Here is a 20,507-nt window from a genome sequence, read left to right on the forward strand (position 1 = left end):
ATGGTAAAGTGCATCAGTCGACAGGGTGTGTGGCTTTTCATGATGCAAGTTAAATGTGGAGACAGCAGCAGTTTGCTGAGTGGACACCTTTTTTGACCAATATTTATGCTTCGTATGGTTAGTTTAGGTTCAGGAGCTCTGCATGATTTAAAGAATGTGGTAGTGCATAATGGGAAAGAAGTTCATAGCCCTGGTTTGCATGGTGTTGCTGATGTCCTTCGAAGTGAATGTGAAACTCAGCAGATGTTTACTCCTCTTTTGTTTCCAGATTAAGATTATGGATCTGGGCTCAGTGAGAGAGCAAAACTGTAAAGGTCTATGCAGCTGAAATCAAAAAACATAACACCAATGTGTGTTGTACAGCTTAAAGCTGCATAGGAAAAGTGATGCTCAGCACTGCCTTTTTTTGTTCCACAACCTTTTTTTTTAAGGCAGCAGACCCTGAGTGTCCCTCTGTCAGGCTGAATTTACAGGATGCAATATCCAGTTTCAAAGACTGATGTTTTGATAGCTGGTATTTGGTCTAAGAACCTAAGGATAGAGCCAGTCTGGCATTAACGTGGTTTTTGTCCTGTGATGCTGTAAGAGCTGTGTTGTTCTTTCCGTAGTGCCATCAGAAGCATCTTGACAGAGCTGCTGCTAAGTTTTGCCATCTGAAAAGGTTATTTGGGTAATTTTGTATGGAAAACCACGCTATGAAAAGCCGATGTCCATAAAGGAGACAGAGGAGTTCTGTAACTTTATTTGAATAACAGGAGAGAGGCCACCGGGACAGAGCCCGCGGGGTTTTCTCTCTTGAGGTTTCGGAGGGCAGCGCCCCCTTTTATCCCAAACTCCCGGCTGCATGGTGCCCTCTTCCTTTCCCCACTGCTGAGGTGCTCGGAAGGTACAGCCTTCCCGAACCACCTACTCCGTATCCCCCCCTGAACCTGGCATTTTACCCCAAAGTTCAGAAACTCAGGCTTCTGCAGACCCTTTGTCTGTTTCAGGAGTCCAACTGTCTGGGTTCTGTAACAAACCTGTGGATTGAAGTTGGTAGAGACATTTCAAATAGTTTAACACCCACACCTTCACCCATGGAATTGTTTGTAAAGATATTAAAACACATCTTTGCTAAAAATTTTAATTCAGAAAACAAGACACCATAACTTATTGACAAACAATGAAACCAGCTTTGAAGGACGCTGTAGTCTGCCTTAGAAATCTTTTATTACATATATTTCATGCTTTGAAGTACTAAAGTGTTGCAAAACTAATACACCAGTACAAACATAACAATTTAGCAAGTATATATGTGTGCCAAACTAAATTGAATCTATTTCAACCAGTACAGCACTTAAAAACAACTTGGTGGGTATAAAACACTTCATTGAGTAACTTCCTCTTCTGGAACAACTTCCAAAAGCATCTGGAGGTGCATCGTGATGGGCTCTGAGGAAAAGATTTATTGTTAGAACAATAAAGAGAACAATATTGCAATTCAAAACATTTTTCTAAGGGAGAAAACTATCCTGCTGCATAGTTGTTTGTTTTATTTGTATTCCTATTTCAAAATGTAAAATAAATGGTGGGCAATAAGCAGTCTTAAGATCCAAACTAGAGCATTCCAAATTTCCAAACTTACATTAGAGTACAATGCTTCCAATGACATATTAGAATTATAATTATTACATTATTACTAATAGTCCTGGGGACAAGAGAGGCAGATGATGGATTTTTTTTTTAATGTCTGTAGAACTACTAATGCTGTTGTATTCAGCTAATTCCAATTAGCTTCTTAGAAATACCTGTGTATCCTGTTTTACCTGAGATAATAATATCAGTTTGTCTAACTGATTTATGCAATCAGTTCATAAATGGTCATGCTGGGTTCTTGCAGCTTTCACTGTACTCAGCCCTGGAATTTTTTTTTTTTTTAATCATAATGCTGTTAACATTTTCTTTAGTAAGGACAGTAAAATTAATATAAAAATAATAAAATTAATGAAAAGGCAAATAGCCCAGTGTTTGGTGGAATAAGAATTTATGTATGCCAATATTCAGTTAATCGCTAATGTTTTGAAATACAGATAATTCAAAAAATTAACTTTACAGATTAATTAGTTCTGTTTCTTTGTGCTACTGCAGTGATGTGTTGTTTTTTGTGAATTAAGTTTAATTTTTCCTCAAGTCAGACATTACTTTTTTTCAACAGGAAGGAGTAAAATATAGTCTTCAGTAGAGCTCACTGCACGCTAGGAAAATTGCTTCCCTCCACATTCTGCTCACATGCTTTAGAAAGGATTGACCAGACAGTGAGCTTTATTATACTAATTAACCTCAAGTTTAGCAAATGTTCTGTTGAGTTTGGAGCTGGCTACCCGAGGTATACTTACTTGATATTTTTTGTGCCCAGCTGAATTTTAAATGAACAAAAAGTGCATAAACGATAAGTCCACTAAGTATAAATAAAGCACAGTACAAATAGGCCAGCTCAGGTGCAGTGATGATTGGTGCCAATACCAGTAAAATTGCAATCAGTGTCACTATGACAGGAATTATGATGGGTATCTGCAAAATACAAAGAACAGAATAACTTCTTCATTCTTTAGCTGTTCTTACAGGACTTGCCTGTATGAAAGAATATTTTGATTGCCTTATGCATTTTTTTACTTTAAAACTTTCTGGAATCAGATGGGGCCATTGAAGGAGCAGCAGAAATATGGATAGGGAAAACTTTTCTCCCAAATTATTCAGTAAGATCTCTTAGTGAATATTTCAAATTGCAATGTACAAGCTTGCACTTTAATAAATGTGGGAACTGACTTACATGCAATGACCTGGGGTCTTATTTTGGATATTCTTTCAGTGCTAGTCTGCTGACTACAATTACCCATCTCTGAAAATTGGGCTTGTGCCCCATGGTCTGTGCAAGTGAAAATTAACATTTTGAAATCTTTTCCCAGTCCTTATGAGCTTAGCCCTAGTGCAAATCTGCTATTAAATGGCTAGATTTCAGGTAAAGAGAGTAAAGAACAAGGATACTGCCCAAGGGTGCTGTTTAAATATCCAGACACTTAGTGTGAATTCATGCACAGCATCAATGGAAAGGAGGAAAAGCCACACAGAACTTACCCTGATAGGTCTGCTGAATTCCTTCCTTGTAAACCTCATAACAATTAGTGAAAGTACAGTTAAACCATAAAATATCCAGACCGCAAAACTAAAGTAGTTGATGAGCGTATCAATGTCACCAGGAATAATATAAATAATAGCAACGACGCCCTAAAATGAAAACAAAAATTAGTGTAGTCTGTTATAGAAGAATGCTGAATTTTACTTTTCTTTCAATACAGCTGCATGTGTAGTGTTCCAGAGTATGAATTGTGAATGCTTTTGCTTAAACATTTAGGTGTAAATTGCAGCACCTTTAAGGATTGTGACTGCATGCTGCTAACACGTGGTTATTTTTGTGTGCAATCTTAATTCCATTTTAAGTCAAAATGCTTATAATTTTTAAGCATTATTCTGTTATATTGTTGACTGAATATCTTGAAGATAAAAATATATTTTTAGGTTTTTAATGTTACTGGGATTGAAAGGAATGAGGAGGAGGTGTCTTGACAAACAAACTGTGGGGCTGATGGTAGATAAGGCCAGATAGGGAGAGGTGAAAGAAACAATGGGGGAAACCATAAATTCCATAGGAATTCCACTAACTGACACAGAGTGTTACTCACTCAAGACCATGCTAAATCTCTGGATTTAGAGAAAAGGAACAGAGCCACAAAGAAAAAGAACATAAAGGAAAAGGGGATCAAGAGGCGGGGTTTGGGTTTGTAATTTTACCACTTACTACCCAGGATATAAAAGGGTTGAAAAAGGAACCATATCCATATTTACATGGTCCCATAGGGGTGGGAGAAAAGATAGAGTTATATTTGGGAAATTCATGGAAAGATTGGGATTTTGTTTGGGGGATTTTATTTGGGTCATAAGAGAAATGAATGATTTTGCAGAAAGCGTGGCAGCTGTGGGTGGATGAGCATCCACAAGCAGCTGAGGGGGGCTGGACCCAATGCACCTGCAGTGGATGAGACCATCCCCCAGGTGCACCCCCAAATGGGACCCAAATAATCAGGCCAGTCTGGCTCACCTCCATGATTACTGTGCATATTTGATTAGGGCAGCCAAGTCAGCAGCTCCCAGAGCTACCAACACAGCTAAGGCTATGTCATTAGAGCAGGAAAAGCATGAAAGTCCCTCTCATTGGCTGGAGAGGGTTAGAGAGGCCTTGCAGAAGCACAGGGCGATGGATCCCGAGGGACCAGCCTTTGACACATTGCTGAAGGTACAATTTGTTACTAAGGCCTGGCCTGATGTAAGGAAAGGGGTACAGAAAGATGAAGAGTGGAAAAATAAGCCTCTGGAGGAACTGGTTAGAAAAGCATCGCAGATACGTGTAAGGCAGGATGAAGAAAAGGCAAAAGCAAAGGCAAAGACAATGGGAGAGGTTTTACAGCCCCAGGGGAATAAATTGCAGGGGACAGGGGGGTCAGGGTTGGCCACAAGGAAGGGGCAGAGGCATTCTCTCCCTAGCAGGGGGGAGCCAACCCAAACAGCCACTGGGAGAGAATCAGTGTGCTATCTGCAGGGCAGAGGGACACTGGAAACAGGAATGTCCCCAGAGACAGGTGGATCCTTGGGAGGAGGAAGTCCAGAGGACAATGGAGATGGATTTTCAGGGGTGTCCGAGGCTCCCATTATACCAGGGACCCATCACACTGGAGCCCTTGACAACTTCTAAGGTGGGTCCCGATCAAGAGGAGGTGTGTTTCCTGATAGACACAGGGGCTTCTTGATCCACTTTGAATTTTATCCCCAAGGGGGGAAAATTGTCAAAAAGGTCCTTGATTATTCAAGGGATGAGTGGAAAGACTGAGCGAGCGCATTTTATTCAACCACTATTAGTAGATGTGGGGGATAGGTTTGAAATGCATGAATTCCTGTTTGTTCCTAATTGTGCTTGTAATTTACTGGGAAGGGTTTTGATGGCTAAAGTGGGAATGCAAATTAGTATTGTGAAAAATGATACAGAGTCCAACACTGTGGTAACTTTGTGCAAAATATCTGAGAAAGCTTATGCTGAAATAAACCCAGAAGTCTTGGCAGCCCCAGGGAAACATGGAAAACTAGACATAGAGCCTCTTCAAATTACTTTGAAGTAACAGGACAAGTGGTGTCAAAAAAGCAATATCCTATTTCAAAGGGAAAGGAAGGAAGGGGTTACAGCCTGTCATTGAGTCCCTGCTAAAGGCAGAGCTTTTGGAGCCATGCGTGTCTCCCTGTAACTCTCCTATCCTGCCAATTAAGAAACCAGATGGAACCTTCAGAAAGGTGCAGGATCTAAGAATAATTAATTAAATTGTCAAACCAAGGCATCCCACTGTTCCAGATCCCTATATCGTCCTGAATCAAATCCCTTCCTCACATCAGTATTATTCAGTACTGTATTTGAAGGATGCTTTCTGGGAGTGTCTGATTACAGTAAACAGCATTTTGCCTTTGAGTGGGAAGAGGAGGAAGGAGGGAAAACGGTAAAACAACAATTGACATGGGCAGTCCTCCCTCAGGGATATAGAGTCACTGGTTTTGTTTGGGCAAGCCTTGCAGAAAATATTAAGAGTTTACTCCACCTTTGGGAGTTAGGTTGTTGCAGTATGTGGATGATTTGCTTTTATCAGGAGAAAAGAAGGTTGAAGAGGCTCCTGTGAAGCTGCTTAATTTTCTTGCTAAAAAGAGACTTAGAGTGTCTTAAAAGAAGATGTAGTTGGTAGAGAAAAAGGTTAAATATTTGAGACACATTCTGACTGGAGGATTACAGTGTATTCATCCAGGAAGAATACAAGGAATCTTACAAGTACCGTTACCCCAGACAAAGAAAGAGTTATGGCAGTTTTTAGGGTTGGTGGCATACTGCAGAACATGAATCGAGGAGTTTTCTGTTTTAGCCAGACCTTTATATGATTTTTTAAACCCAAGACAGTCCTAATGTTGTGGTATGGATACCAGAAGGAAAGCAAAGCTTTAGAAAATTAAAAGACACATTGGTTCATGCCCCAGTCTTAGCTCTTCCAGACTCAGAAAAGGAATTTGAGTTGTATGTGGATGTCAAACAAGGCCATGCTAAAGGAACTTTGGTACAACACAGGGGAACATGGCAGCCTGTTGCTTATTTTTCTAAGCTGTTAAACCCAGTGCCCAGAGGCTGATCTCACTGTCTGCAGAAATGTGCAGCCACTGCCTTGATGGTAACTGAGGCCCGAAATCTGACAAGGGGAGGGTATCTGATTGTCAAAGTTCCACATCAGGTTAAAGCTTTGTTAACTGAAAGAGCCTCTAAGTGAATGACCAGTGCTCAGTTATTACAGTATGAATCTTGTTTTATGGAACAGGAGCATTTAGAATTGAAAAGTGGGGAAGGGTTTAACCCAGCCTCCTGTCTGAGAGGCCCTGGAGAGAGGGGCCGGCAAGAAACCCATGACTGCATTCAGGCGATAGATCTCCCTGGCCTGAGGGAGAAAATGTGTTTATTGATGGGTCTTCAAGCATGGTAGAAGGCAAGTGATTTACAGGATATGCTATCATTAATGGAAAGGAATTAAAAGAGGAGAGATTTCTGCCCACATGGTCAGCTCAGGCAGCAGAGCAGTGTGTGAGCCTGGGAATTATATTGGGACAAGAGAGTGAATGTTTTATATTGATTCTAAATATGCTTTGAGAGTGATACATGCATTTCGGAAATTATGGGGAAAAAAGAGGTTTATTAACATGTAGGGGAAAAATGTTGGCTTATGAGAGCTTAACTTCTCACCTATTGGAGGTGGTAAATTTACCAAAAAGGGTGGCAAATAATACAGATTAGGGTACACCAGGCAGAGTGCTCAGAGGAGGCAATAGGTAACCAACTGGCTGATAAACTCAGAAAGCTGTTTTGATGCCAGAAATCTCTAAGATCCTCCCCTTGCTCCCAGTAACCCCAGCGTGGCCAGAGAAACTCTCTTCCACCACAGGGGCTGCAAATAATTAAGAAGAGTGGGGCAGAAGAAAGAGGGGATAATTGGTTTACAAGGGATGGTAAGCAGTAGATACCAAAAGCTCTGGCCTTACAGATATTAAAACTCCATGAAGGGAGGAGTTGGGGCTCTCGAGGACTGGCAGAAGCCTTCCTCAAAATGTATGCTGCTGTGGGTCTTTTCACTCTGGCAAAGCAACCTACTGAGGGTTGTTTGATTTATGCTAAAACCAATGACAGAGTTACAAAGATTGCCAGGGGAAGGAGACCTTGGGCTGTATATCCCTTCTAATGATGCCAGGTGGATTTTACCAAAATGCCCTGAGTGACAACCTTAATCTTTAAATATCTTCTGATAATAGTATATCAGCTAACAGGGTGGCCAAAAGCTTTTCCAACTGCTTCAGCAACTACAACATCAGTTATTAAGGTATTTTAAGGAACAAATACTTCCAAGATATGAGATTGTGGAAGCAATAGACTCAAATAGAGGAACTCATTTTACAGGAAAAATTCTTCAAGGAGTTATGACTGCTTTAGGAATACAACAGAACCTCCATACCCCCTGGCACCCCCAGAGCTCAAGCTGGGTTGAAAGAATGAAAGGAGAAATTAAAAAAAAAACACTTTTTGAAGCTGATGATAGAAACTAAGATGCCATGGATACAGTTCTTGCTACTGACTTTGGCAAGAATATGGGCCAGACCCAGGGGAGATATTCAATTATCCCCATTTAAACTGACATTTGGAATTCCTTACCCTTCTAATTCTCAACCTACTGGAGGGTAGAAATAAGTGATATGTATTTTAAACAATATGTGGCCGGGATACTGTCTTTTGTGAAATTTCTTCAACAAGAAACTCAGTTTGCACAGACCCTCCCTTTGAACTTTGCTTTTCATAACATCCAGCCAGGGGATTTATTCCTGGTTAAGGAGTGGAAAGAAGCACCACTGGTGCTGAATTGGTATGGACCTTTCCAAGTGTTGCTGACCACAGAAACAGCCGCCAGCACAGCAGAACACAGGTGGACCCACCACACTCCGGTTAAGGTCTCTGAGGCCCCAGAGATTTGGACATCTCAGCTGAAGGAGAAGGACAGGAGGCCATGACTGACACTCTGTAGGAGTGCACCGGAGCAGCACCTGGTGTGTCAACATCAGGGGAAGCCTCATGTGCCTACCCACAGACTGTCTGCTGAAATATTCTGTGTGGACATCCCTCCTTAGGATCTCCACTCAATGGGGGTCGAATACTTGCTGTCATTGTTTCCTTTATGGTAAGCTGTTTCTGTGCCTTTGCTTGCCACAGGTGGTGCAGAAGATAACATGAGAATTAGATTAGGAAATTAGTTTACACCACTAGAATGTTTCTCTTAATAATCCTATCTTTATATTGTCAGTTACATTTGGGCCAGTGGTGAGAGAATTGTTTTTTAGTCCTAGGAGAAGAAGTAGCAAAAACCTTTAACTTTAGCAGTTGTTGGGTCTGCAGAGGGTCAGGAGGATCTGAAGAGTGGCCATGGGTGACCAGCCCAATTGAACCTAAATGGTGGGTCAACACCCTAAGTCAGGGCCATAATAGAAGAGGATTTTGGGATGAGGAAGGAAGTCCATGGTGGCCTAATTTTTCTGAAAGAGGTATTTATTGTTGGTGTATAGAGCAGGCATATACATGGGAATAAGTGTTTGTGACTGGACTTTATCTTTGAGTTTAGATTGTTGGACCCCCAACTGCCCTCCTTATGATTGTTGTACATATCTAGGCAGATGGAGTCAAACACATGACTCAATGTGTCTGAGTCAACAAATACATGAGTCAAGCTCAGTAATGGTAGCTGGGTAAGGTGTTCCTACCATAATTACCAGGGGGATTTTGAAGGCTGTAAAGCAGTGGGGAAGGACAGGGGTTTTTCGACCTCTTATTTTTAAGCTGTCCCCGAGACAATTCCACAAGTAGGACACAGGTTGTCTGTGACTATCAGTAGAAGTGGCAACACCAGAATTCAAACCCTTTTAATAAGTTCTGGTCCAGATCAAACAGATTAAATCTGGGATGTAACTGTAGGTGGAAACTCCATTGGGAACTTGAAAATGCAAATATTGTGATTCTTATGGCGGGGCAACCATTGTTGGAGGACCATTAGGCCCAGGAAACAAGCTGTATTTTGACCCACCAACTGATGATGAAAATTGAGAGGGTCCCTTTGCCAATGGGACCTGGGCTTTGAAAGGGCATTACTGGATTTGTGGCCAACATGCTTATTGCAGGTTACCTCCAAACTGGTTAAATTGTTATGTAAGATATATTAAGCCGTTGTTCTTTTTGCTACCACAACTTCAGGGAAATCAGTTAAGAATCAAGGTAAATGCTTACAGAAGAAGCAGTCAGTGGATACATCCCTGGCTGCAGGGAGCACACAAAAGTGGGGAAAAGATGAATGGCCTCCTAGGGGAATCATACAACACTAGGGACCAGCCACTTGGAATCCTAATGAATTTATATCAGGTGCCAGAGAACCTATTTATTATTTAAATTGGATAATTAGGTTACAAGCTGTCTTTGAAACAATAACCAACCAGACAGCTACAGCTCTTGACCTTCTTGCTGACCAGTCCACACGGATGAGGAATTAAATATTTCAGCATCGGATGGTATTAGATTATCTGTTAGCAGAAGAAGGGGCAGCATGTGGAAAATTAAATGACTCTGACTTCTGTTTGCAAATAGATGACAATGGAAAAGTGGTGAAACAAATAACAAAAAGAATAAGAAGGTTAGCTCATGTACCAGTCCAGACATGGAAAGGATGGGAATGGTATATGTTTTTGTGTCTACCTAGTGGACTATAGATTAAATGAATGCTTTTTTTCTGAGAACTGTATCAGTTCTAATTTTTTTACCATGTATGATCCCTTATTTAGTGCAACTTATTCAACATGTGATCAAGGGGATGCAGGTGGTAGCCCTGCCTACAGATCCAGAAATGGCTACAAAGGACAGAAAATGATGTCGTTGCAAATAATTGCAAAACCAAAAAGGACCCAGGAACAAAAAGTTAAGTCAATGATAACTAAAGTTTGTAAAGGCAATTATTGGGAAAATGAAGAGGGATTGAAAGGAATGAGGAGGAGGTGTCTCTACAAACAAACTGTGGGCCTGATGGTAGATAAGGCCAGATAGGGAGAGGTGAAAGAAGCAATGGGGGGAACCATAAATTCCATAGGAATTCCACTAATCGACACACAGTGTTACTCACTCAAGACTGTGCTAAATCTCTGGATTTAGAGAAAAAGAACAGAGACACAAGGAAAAAAAAGAAAGAAAAGGGGCACACATTAGAAAAGAGATCTGTATTAGGTGATGTGGAAAGTCTGTATCTCACAAGTACCTCAACCAATGGGGGAAGAGAGAGGGACATGTGGCTGGGAAATTAAGATAAAAAGGAGGCTGCATCCTCTAATAATTTGAGAGACCCCAGGGGAAATGCCCCATGGCCTCTCCCTTTATTTGAATAAAGTTACAGGACTTCTCTGTCTCCTTTTTGGACATAAACCTCTAGTGTTTGTGGATTAATTTTCCTGGCAGGATTGAATATATTTTGTTTTGCCTTGAATATAAATGGGTAAAACAAAAATAACAAGATGTTCTAGATTTATTCTTCAATGTGTTTACTGACTGGATTTTTTTTTTTTTGTGAGATGTAAATTATCTACATGGAGGAAATATTCCTACTTGGAGGAAATAGGGTAGTGATAGCTTGCTTGCAAGCATCCTGCAAAAGGATTCTCTAATACTAACCATTCATTTAAGTTTTTGTTTTCAGGTCACTGATTCTTAACCTTTTTGATTTTTAAAATCCAGTTCTGGAATGAAAATGTTCAAATTAGAGAAGTTGGGGGGTTTATGTAGTCTTTTTTCCAAAATGTATTTAGCAATTTTCTTATCTAGATAGTTAAAGATATATGTCAAAGCTGGTTGTAAGAAGCTGTGAAAGTATGTATTACTGCAGAATTTTTGGTGATAATTTTTCTGTACTTAGAATATATACTTACATAAAACATGAGAGCAGGTGCTGGTGTTAAGTGCTTAACACTTATGTAAGATAATACCTTTAGCATGTGACCTTCACGACCTGCAACATAAACAAGCCTGACGAAACAAAAAAAAGGCAATGTAGTTAGTGTGGCACCTAGACTTTAAATGGTGTTACCAAAAAGAGACATCCAACTAATTACGTCAGTATTTTCTTTGATATGCATTGGGATTTAAAGAGTATTTTAGCAGTTTAAAATATGAAAAATTAAATAACCAATATTAAAGCAGTGAGCTAAAACAAATTCTGAACCACTATTAAAATAATACACTTGAAACTAATTTCAGAATCATTATTTTGAGCATGTAATTGAAAATTATTTTGGGAAATGTTACCTATGGTATCCCTTTTAATTAAATATTTCCTTTTTCATGTGTTCCATAGCAAAAAGCTCTACTGACAACCTTTTGTCAAAAAAGAGTCTTTACAGTCACATTGTATTCAGGTGTTTTTGAAATTTTAAAATATTTTAAATAGTAAATGGAAGCATTGAACAACTACTAGAAAGGAAGAGCTTCTCAGTTGCCTTTGCTGTTGTAGTCATGTTTTTACTGGTTACTTTTAACTGTTTAATTCTCAGTTTTAAAATTGATGAGAGATGAAAAAAACCTTTTGTGCTATAGTGGCATACCTTCATTGAATTAAGAAGAGACCATGTTTTCTAATTTTTCAAACTTGAATAGCCACTATTTATTTTTGAAAGTTAAACAATACAGCTAGATTTACAGGCAATCTTAAATTACATTTTATATAATATGGATCAGAAGAATGTCCTTATGTCTGTAAATACATGTATATAAATTTTTCCATCCTTCAAAACCTTTCATTTGAAGATATTTAGAACAGGGACTTACCTGCCTGCAGTAAAACAGGTGCCATTGGCAGATCCAAGTGTCGAACATACCACAAAGAGAGGAACTATCCAAGAGGCTGGGTAAAGGACTCTATCTCCAAAGGTCTGGGATATGGGATTAAAATTAGTCACTTCTGTCACTTTAACTAGCATTTAGTATATTCAGTAATGTTAGAGCCTTTTTGTAGGTAAAGGGATCTGAGCTATGTTAAAAACAAAACCATGTTGTATGTTTTGTAGTTATTGAAGAATGCTTTGCCAAATAAAGACCTGGATTAATTCTTCGACTACAATAAAATGGAGTGGAGTGTTATTGTCATGATGTTTAAGACGCAACATCCATAGGAAACATTGGAAGACAGATGTAAAAAACTACACAGAAATTAAATTCTGTTAAAGACATCTGGTTTGGGATGAGTGTGCAAAGACAGAAGGAAGCAAGGAAGGAAGATGGCATTGCTGCAGAGCGCTGACCATACAACAAGCTGTTTCCAGCCTCCCCAGAAAGAGTAACATTAGTAGTGGCAGCATGACAGCCTGAGCCTGGGGGCAAACTCCCTCTGGTCTTTCACTCCGTTTCAGTTTTCACCTGTGGCGTGGTATGTTACTTGTTGCTGTAGATCTCATGTAGGTACACTGACCAACAGCAAATGAATTTGAATTTAAATGTTTTTGACAGGTAGGTTTAGGTTTTTAGTTTGTTGGGGTTTTTTGGGTTTTTTTTTAGTAAGTCAAGCATAAAGAGCTTCGGTTTTGCACAAGTCTGACATCAGTGATGTTTCTTTGTCCAGAAGTAGGATGCTCAAAGGGTCCTTACAGCTGTGGGGACCTCTCTGCACAGTGCACTACTTTTGTTGTGTTGCCTCTGCTCGGTGCCAGTTCTGAGATTTTGTTAATTTAGTCTGATCAGTTCAGTGCTAGTTGATGTGTGTTGTTCAGGTTATAAGTTTAAGGGCGTATTGAGGAGGACTAGTTCTTACACAATATTTAACTTCATACATTCTTTGCTGTACCTTCTGGTGCAGACAAGCTGCTGAAATGCACAGAAGATCTAAATTTTAAAAGCTTTTATTTAAAAAAAAAATAAGCATTTCAACATTACTGTACTTCTTCACTGTGTTAGACTACATATTTAAATGCTTGTCACATATTGTTTGTTTTCCCCAAAAACTAGCATTAGGAAAATTGTTGCAGGACTTCAACATGAAAAATGACATGGAAAATTTACTGAGTGGAACTGAAGGGGCAGATGTATTTTTTATGGTTTCAAAAACTTACATAATTTCTAATTTTACCTCCAAGAGTATGTCTTGCAAAAACTGTAAAAATAATATCTTCCCAATTTGTTAAGGAAAAAAGCCCAAAAAGAGTAATGTGGAAGTGAATGATGGACTATTTGCTGTTATCTCCATAACAACAAATTTTGATCTACTGTCATTTGGCATGTGCTTCTTTCTCAAAAATACTGGAAACACTGAAAATGGCAAAGCAACTGTCAGATGTTATTTCTCTTTCCATCTTTTTGATGCCTATGGAAAGCACTCACCCTCTGACCAGCAATGTTTACAAAATGGTTGCTGAAGACTGCATTATTTTTGCTTTCTTCTTGCATTCCCATTTGGATAGGATAGAACTATTCTTTAACATGCATTACTGAAATTTTAAATTAAGAAATTATAGTAGATAATGGGGGGAAAGATGGCACTAACAACTGAGACTAAAATTAATTTTATCTTACAAAAAATTGATGGAACTTAAGAACTTACATTACTTCAATGCACACAGATTTCTTCAGATGCTCTATTACAAAATTAAGAAGCTTACCATAGCAACTGCTTGGGACTGCAGGAGTTCTGTTGAAGTCATTACGGTGAAATAGGAAACGTTTATCAGAACGTAACAAACCGTAACCAAGGGGATTCCAATAATTATAGACAGTGGTAGATTTCTAAAGAATGGAAAAGTAAGACCCCATCAGCATTGCTGTATCACTGGTACAGTTGTCACAGTAAACTGTGGATTTTTACTTTTCATGATCCAGTGTATTTACTTTAGGTGTATTTACTTTTTTTTTTTTTTTTAACTGTAGAGTTATGGAAATCGGGATTATAAAAAAGGAAAAATACAAATTATGCAAAGATACAAAGCCTGTAATACAGGCTAATTAGCTTTGTCTGTTAGTGCTCAAACCTTGAATATTAGAATATTAGTGCTTTTTAAAAAAAAAAAATCTATATGCTTGCTTGTAGAAAAATATGTAGTGTTTGATTTGTTGCCAGTAAAAACACTGCTTTTCTTCATAATTTTACCTGTAAGGATTTTTAAGTTCTTCTGTGATGTAATTGAGTTGATTCCTGGAATGAAAAACATTAATAGAGTATTTTAGCAGTCAGGTGTTTAAATATAACTATACAATGAGGTGAGATGTTATTTCTTGTGTTATTGTTTTTAATCTTTTCAGTTTAAAAAAAAATGTAAAATTAATCTTTTAAGCAGGAAAATTACAGCACAAAACCCATGTGAGCTTCTTGTCCAAAAGTCAGCCTCTTGATTCACCATCTCTTTCTCAGTACTCATTATCTCTAGTACCTCTGAGACTCTAAATCTTGGATAAAATATCCCAGAATAATCAAACAAAAATTTGTTTGATCTTAGATTTACGTGATTGCCTTTCAACTTCAAGCTTTACAGTATCTGAGTCTTTTCAAATAAAAGCAGAAGTGTGCTGAGGGTAAAGAGTAAAGGAAGTCTGCTGGTGTTTTGCAGTGGTTCTGTAAGTCATACTGTCTTTAGAAAACAGGCACGAAAACCTTTTTAAGGATTGTTCCTATCTGAATTATAATTTCCAAATTCTCATTTTTGCTAGAGCATGTATACCAATCGAAACAAGGTTTTTATATTCATCCATTCTGAAAAGCTGAAGAGTTAGTATTTACAGTTCAAAAGCAAATTTTCAAATGTTAGTGCCTGGTGGTTACATACACAAATAATTATTTAGGGATCAGCTTCCATGCCCTCTTAAAAAGTCCATATGAATGCCTGAATTAACGGATTTACATGCCTGAGCTGAGATACTCAAGCTTGCAAATAGAACCTAAAAAAATAATTTATATAAAATAAATTCAGTTTCAAAGGCTTTTAAGTGGGAATTGCTGTGTGGTAGACCAAGATTATATTCTTACTTGCTTCCAAAGGACAGACCTATATGCAGACTTTTGCAGATTGTACATTTAAGAATAACAATGGATTTGTGCCAACAGAACGCTATGCCAACTGACAATCCCTAAGAAAAAATCTGAAAGCTAACCTTACAATTTCTGACACAATGTTCCTTTTTATGTTCTCCTGTACTAATCAAACGCCACTACATATTTCACAAGAAATGGAATTTGATGGAGTAACCTGCAGGAAAAGCTATTTTGTCTAACACAATGGAATTAAACTGTATCATATTCTCTTCATTACGACAATATCTAAAGCACCTTCAGCAGCAAAGCAGTAGTAGTAGTCCTTTTGGGATCTAATATGTTTTCTTTAATAAACAGCAATTAAAAGAGGGTGGAGTTCTGGGGTTTTTTAACCAAACTAGTGTTATTTTTCCAGAATTCATCAAGACATTCTTAATAACAAGTCAGTTGTTAACTTCTTCAGAGCATTCTACAGAGAGAGAGTAAACGAGTTAAAGGCTGTTAAACTGTAACTGTTAAGGCTAACAAAGATTCCTTACCATCCATCATATGCCCAGAGTCCATTATAAAATGCCAAACTGATAGAGCCAACAGAAATTTTACTGTCCTTGAAAGAATCTTTGAAGTTTTCAGTTTTTCCTGCAAATATGAGGAAGATTACTGATAAGTGTTGAAATGAATTCTTGTAATTCCCATCAGATGAAAAAACATTCCAACATATGTCTCATATTTTGAAACTTTTCACTAATAAAATTTATTAATACCCTTTTGTATTCATCTGTAGTGATGCATTTTCCAACCATGCCCCTTCTCTAAAAGAAAATACCATAGTTTCCAAGAGATGCAGAACTAAAACCCTGAATTAAGAGATTCAGGACTGTGCCTTATTACTGTGTCACTCCTGTCAGTGGGGAATTTTTTAAAGATCATAGCGAAAGCTAAAACAATTTTTTCAAATAACATATATTTTATTACCTTGTGCAAGGAGAACAATTCCACTTATAATGATGATTGTGACAATGATCATTTTAGCAGCTGTGAGAAAATTCTGGAGGTAACTTCCCAGCTTCACACTCAATGAATTCACAGTTGTAATTATCACTAAAAGAAATCAAATTATAAATTTTTGCACTGTCAGAATTTAAAGAAAAGTTGTCCCTTCCCTAATTTACTGTACTGCTTTTCTGTCACACTTTTTGTCTATTTTATATACAGTTTTTACTTCCTGTGTTTGGATAATATTTAAGATAGTGAGGAAATACAGATTTATGAATTGGATTTTGATGGTACCTTGAACAAAAACTATTTTCAAGTTGTACAGCATTCTAATAATAAAGAAATAGTATTTCCACACTTATTTTTCTTCCTTTTCTGCTGGGGGTAAACATTCATTATACAGCTGTGTCTATCTTAATGAAGAATAAAAAAACCTCAGACTAGGAAAAAACATTTTTAAACCTATGCTTTTTATCCTGTTAAATTAGTTACTGGGGGAAGGACTCATTGGACTGTGTCATAAAGATTTCTGCTGTCTTTGTGAAGATGAACCTCAGCAAGTTTCAGGGCACTGAAGTGCACTTATTGATGGGGCCAGACACAAGTCAGTATGCAATTTTGGATCTTTTCTGTCTTTAAAAGTGTGACACTTACCAATAGCAGCTGCTGCAAGACACTTGATGACAACTTGGGGCGGATCACAGCCTGGATAAAAAGGAGCTGATGCGTATTTTGCAAAGCTGAGACAGATGATTGCAAATGAGCTGGGTTTTGTAACCAGTAAGCTTGTCCAAGAAAACAAAAATGCTGGAATTGGGCCAAATGCCTCCATAAGGTAAGGATATTCTCCCCCAGACTTTGTGATCATTGTACCAAGCTCAGCAAAACAAAGTGCACCTGAGTAACAAGAAAAGCAGGTTTAGTTCATACACTTTTGAACCTGGGACTGCTTGAACAGACAACCACTTTTTAATAGGTAAAGAGGTAAAGTAAATTGATTGATAGAGTGCATCATTACTCTCTTCATGTTTCTGTATATTTTACTGTATATGCAAAATAGAATTTTAGTTACTTGTGAGCAATTGAAAAAAATACCCTGAAATTAATCACATGCAGCCTAAAAATTACTACCTTTGATATTTAAGACTTCACCAAAACCAGTAAAAAACAAACATTTTGATTTCATTCCATTTCTGTTTAAAAAATGAATGCTATAAGAAGTATTTAAGTGAGAACTGCACTGGTTGACACACCTTTTGGAACCTTATAAAAACAGGCTTTCTGCACAATTTTTAAATAAAATGCCTGCTAAGCTCAACATTAAAGTACAGTGATACTTCCTGTTCCATTGCTGTATGTGGCATCTTGAATAAAGGTTTTTCTTGTATGCTGCCCCATTTGACACCATGCTCAAAAATTTCCTTGTTTTACTTCTTGAAACATTTTGGGGTGCTTAGTTCTAAATTTTCAGATAATAGAATTAGAACTACAGAAGTAGAAAGCTAGCAGAAAGTACCTAACTCACTACCAGTAAATTTCACATATTGCCAGCTATTTAAGTAGAAGAGCGTTCTCTTTATTACAGTCAGTGGATGAAGCAGGAAAAAATAAAACTTTCTTTCAAAATAAATGGAGTGTGATTTACAATTTTAAAACTTGTCTTCTATAAACACCCCGTTTTAAATTTATGGTTGAGTACTGCTTTGCATATATACAGCAGGATTTAGTTGATTTTGGTCTAGGTGCTATTAGCTAATTTGTGAAATGAGAGTAATATGCAGAAACAGCAGATATAAAGATTTAAGGCAAAGATTCGGATTCTTTGTTGAGTCCTTTACCTAATGTTGCCAGAACTCCACAGGCTGCCCAGACGGTTAAACAAGGACCCACAGCTCCAACATTGGCAAGCACTGATTTTGGAGAAATGAAGATACCTGAGCCAATAATTGTACCAACAATCATACAGGTTCCACTAATGAGGCCCACCTTGAAATGAAACGAGATGTAGGAAATAAAATGAGTTTTTGTAAGCAATTTGTAGTAATTCACCAATTACTTCTCAATATCATAGAACTACAGTAATTGTCATTACTGACTTGTTTTTATTGGCTTTCAATACATAAGTTCAAGAAATATATGAAACAGTTTTGAAATATATGAAACAATATAAAGAAATATATTAAACAATTTTGCAAAGTTTCACTCTTCTTTCCAAGATCTGTATGCACCCTGTGGTGTACTCCTGCTGTTTTCAAAAGTGCATCTATTTGTGTTTTGCCTGCCTATTTCCTTTATTAAACTGTCTTTTGGATTATGTGAGTCTCAAATATAACCTTGAATAGGTGAACTTGCCCCTTCCTCTCTGATTAAGCAATGACATTCTTTTACAAGCACTTGATGAATTCTGAATTTTCTAAGATTCTGAAATTGTCTTTCATGGATGAGGGTTGTTTTACGGGGGGGGTGGTGTTGTTGTTGTTGAGCAGCTGTTTTCCTTTCCTTGCTTTAAATATTAGTGCCAGAGAATTGTGTTGATACCACTGGGTGGTGATAAGATCATGTTCTCCTAAATTTGTAGTGACCTACAATATTACATGAAACCACTGAAACTGAGGCATATATTACTAAAACAAGTGGAATAGGCTACTATTTTCTGATAGCTATGGCTCCTCTAATAACATCAGTATTTTTCCAATCTTGGCACCAAACTAAAACCATATAGATAATCTTTTTCCAGGCTACTTAAATTAATTTTAAGAGAAATGTCAACCCCTCCTGAGAGGAAGTGACACAAATGTTTTCTAAACATCTTTAATTTTCTGGAGGAGACAGATTTTCACTTGTCTTCAAGTACCAGTGCCTGTTTCCTGGCTATAAACACTAACAAACTTTCAGAAACAATGAGCTGCACAACCCACTACACCTTTGGAAAAGTACATGTGGAAAAAAAGTTTATGGAACGCCTCAGCTGATCAACTTAGAGTAAGTCTTTGAATTATTTTAATATTTGATAACTTCAATGACATATTCTTGAGGTTTTAGTCTGTTTCTATCAGAGCTAATTAACTTTAGCAATTAGCAGTTTCTGAAAATGTAAACCAACCACATTGTTGAGATATTAGCATACTTTTGCGAATCGGGGACACAGTAGTTTTTGGAATGCTGACGCATATGCACAAATATCCCCTTCTGCCTTCCTCTGCCAACCCCTCACACATGGACCAAAAGTGGAAAAGAAAAAGGTTTGCCTGCTTTTGTAGGTTCATCGTTTGGGGTTCATGACTCTGAATGGATTGTCTGTCCTCTATTCCTTTGTCCACTCCTTTTCTTTTCCTCAAGCTTTCTTCACCCATTTGTTTTTCTTGTTGAAATTTCTAAGGAAATAAAAACAAAATCTTACTCTGGCATATTAATCTTGCTTGAATTTTGTTGCTATATGTAGGCACAAAATAGTACAGGCAAATATTACCAGAAAACAAACACATGAACACACTCGCTCATTGGCAAAGGACTTCCATCGAACTACCGACTCAGAGAAGAAAATAAAGAGAAGTTACGTCAACCTCACCTCATCCGTCTGACTTGCTGTGGATTTTGATTTTACCCACCTGGCAAGTGAATGTCTGTGTTTTCTGTCGCAGATTACATTCAGTTTCAAGGATGTCCTTACTGGAACAATCAAGCTTTTACAGCCAGTCCTTCCTGTGAATTCCTCCAAAAGTCCAGACAGATTTTATCTTCCTCCCAAAAGCTAGTTTGTTTTCTTCTTATCTAGGAGACCTTCTTTCCATTCTTCATTAAATTAGACCTTGCCTTAGTTCCTTGGAGAAGGAATCATGTGCTAAACAGAGTGTGGGCTACTGTAATTATCTATTTAGCAGCTCTTTGCCTCAGAAGGAGTCACCAATCTTCTGTTGATTCAGGGTGAATGTCTTCTACTCAATGTTTTGTCCTTTTTCGAAGTGGAATGTAGAGTTTGTTTTCAAATTTAAATTAAGACTTACGATTTTTTTTCAGTGACGATTTTACTCGTTTCCCGTAGTATTGGTCTAAAATACAATCTGAGACAGTGAACAAAATTGATCGGGTTAGGTCCTGGGTCTCTGAAGTAGATTCAGTAAAAAGTCTCTTCTCTCCTAAGACTCTACAACTCTAAGTACTTGAATTTGTATGCTGAAGATCCTTATGCTTTTATGCAGATGATAACTCTGGAAGCCATCATGTTTAGGCAAGGTAAGTCTGGGTTCTTTCATAAATTAAGTAGTAACTGCCTACAAAAACTGCAGCACTTTAAATTGACAGAACACCTATCTCAGTCTT

At 37.8% G+C, this 20,507-nt stretch overlaps 1 protein-coding gene across 1 annotated transcript; it reads right to left on the reverse strand.

Moving 5' to 3' along the window:
* Positions 1 to 1,177: 1,177 nt before the first annotated feature.
* Positions 1,178 to 20,142, reverse strand: SLC7A9 (solute carrier family 7 member 9). The gene is made up of 13 exons (XM_066194373.1): positions 19,796 to 20,142; positions 19,436 to 19,561; positions 18,026 to 18,173; positions 16,842 to 17,084; positions 16,167 to 16,292; positions 15,731 to 15,830; positions 14,313 to 14,357; positions 13,828 to 13,951; positions 12,005 to 12,108; positions 11,110 to 11,206; positions 3,115 to 3,264; positions 2,376 to 2,550; positions 1,178 to 1,431 (listed from the first exon to the last, which is right to left on the reverse strand). Exons 2-13 carry the CDS (start codon positions 19,538 to 19,540, stop codon positions 1,367 to 1,369), a joined length of 1,482 nt encoding a protein of 493 aa, XP_066050470.1. The 5' UTR covers positions 19,541 to 19,561; positions 19,796 to 20,142; the 3' UTR covers positions 1,178 to 1,366.
* Between the last annotated feature and the right edge of the window lie 365 nt (positions 20,143 to 20,507).

The sequence above is a fragment of the Chamaea fasciata genome, unplaced genomic scaffold (assembly GCF_029207755.1).
Source record: "Chamaea fasciata isolate MVZ Bird 193981 ecotype frontalis unplaced genomic scaffold, bChaFas1.0.hap1 SCAF_12, whole genome shotgun sequence".
NCBI lineage: Eukaryota > Metazoa > Chordata > Aves > Passeriformes > Sylviidae > Chamaea > Chamaea fasciata.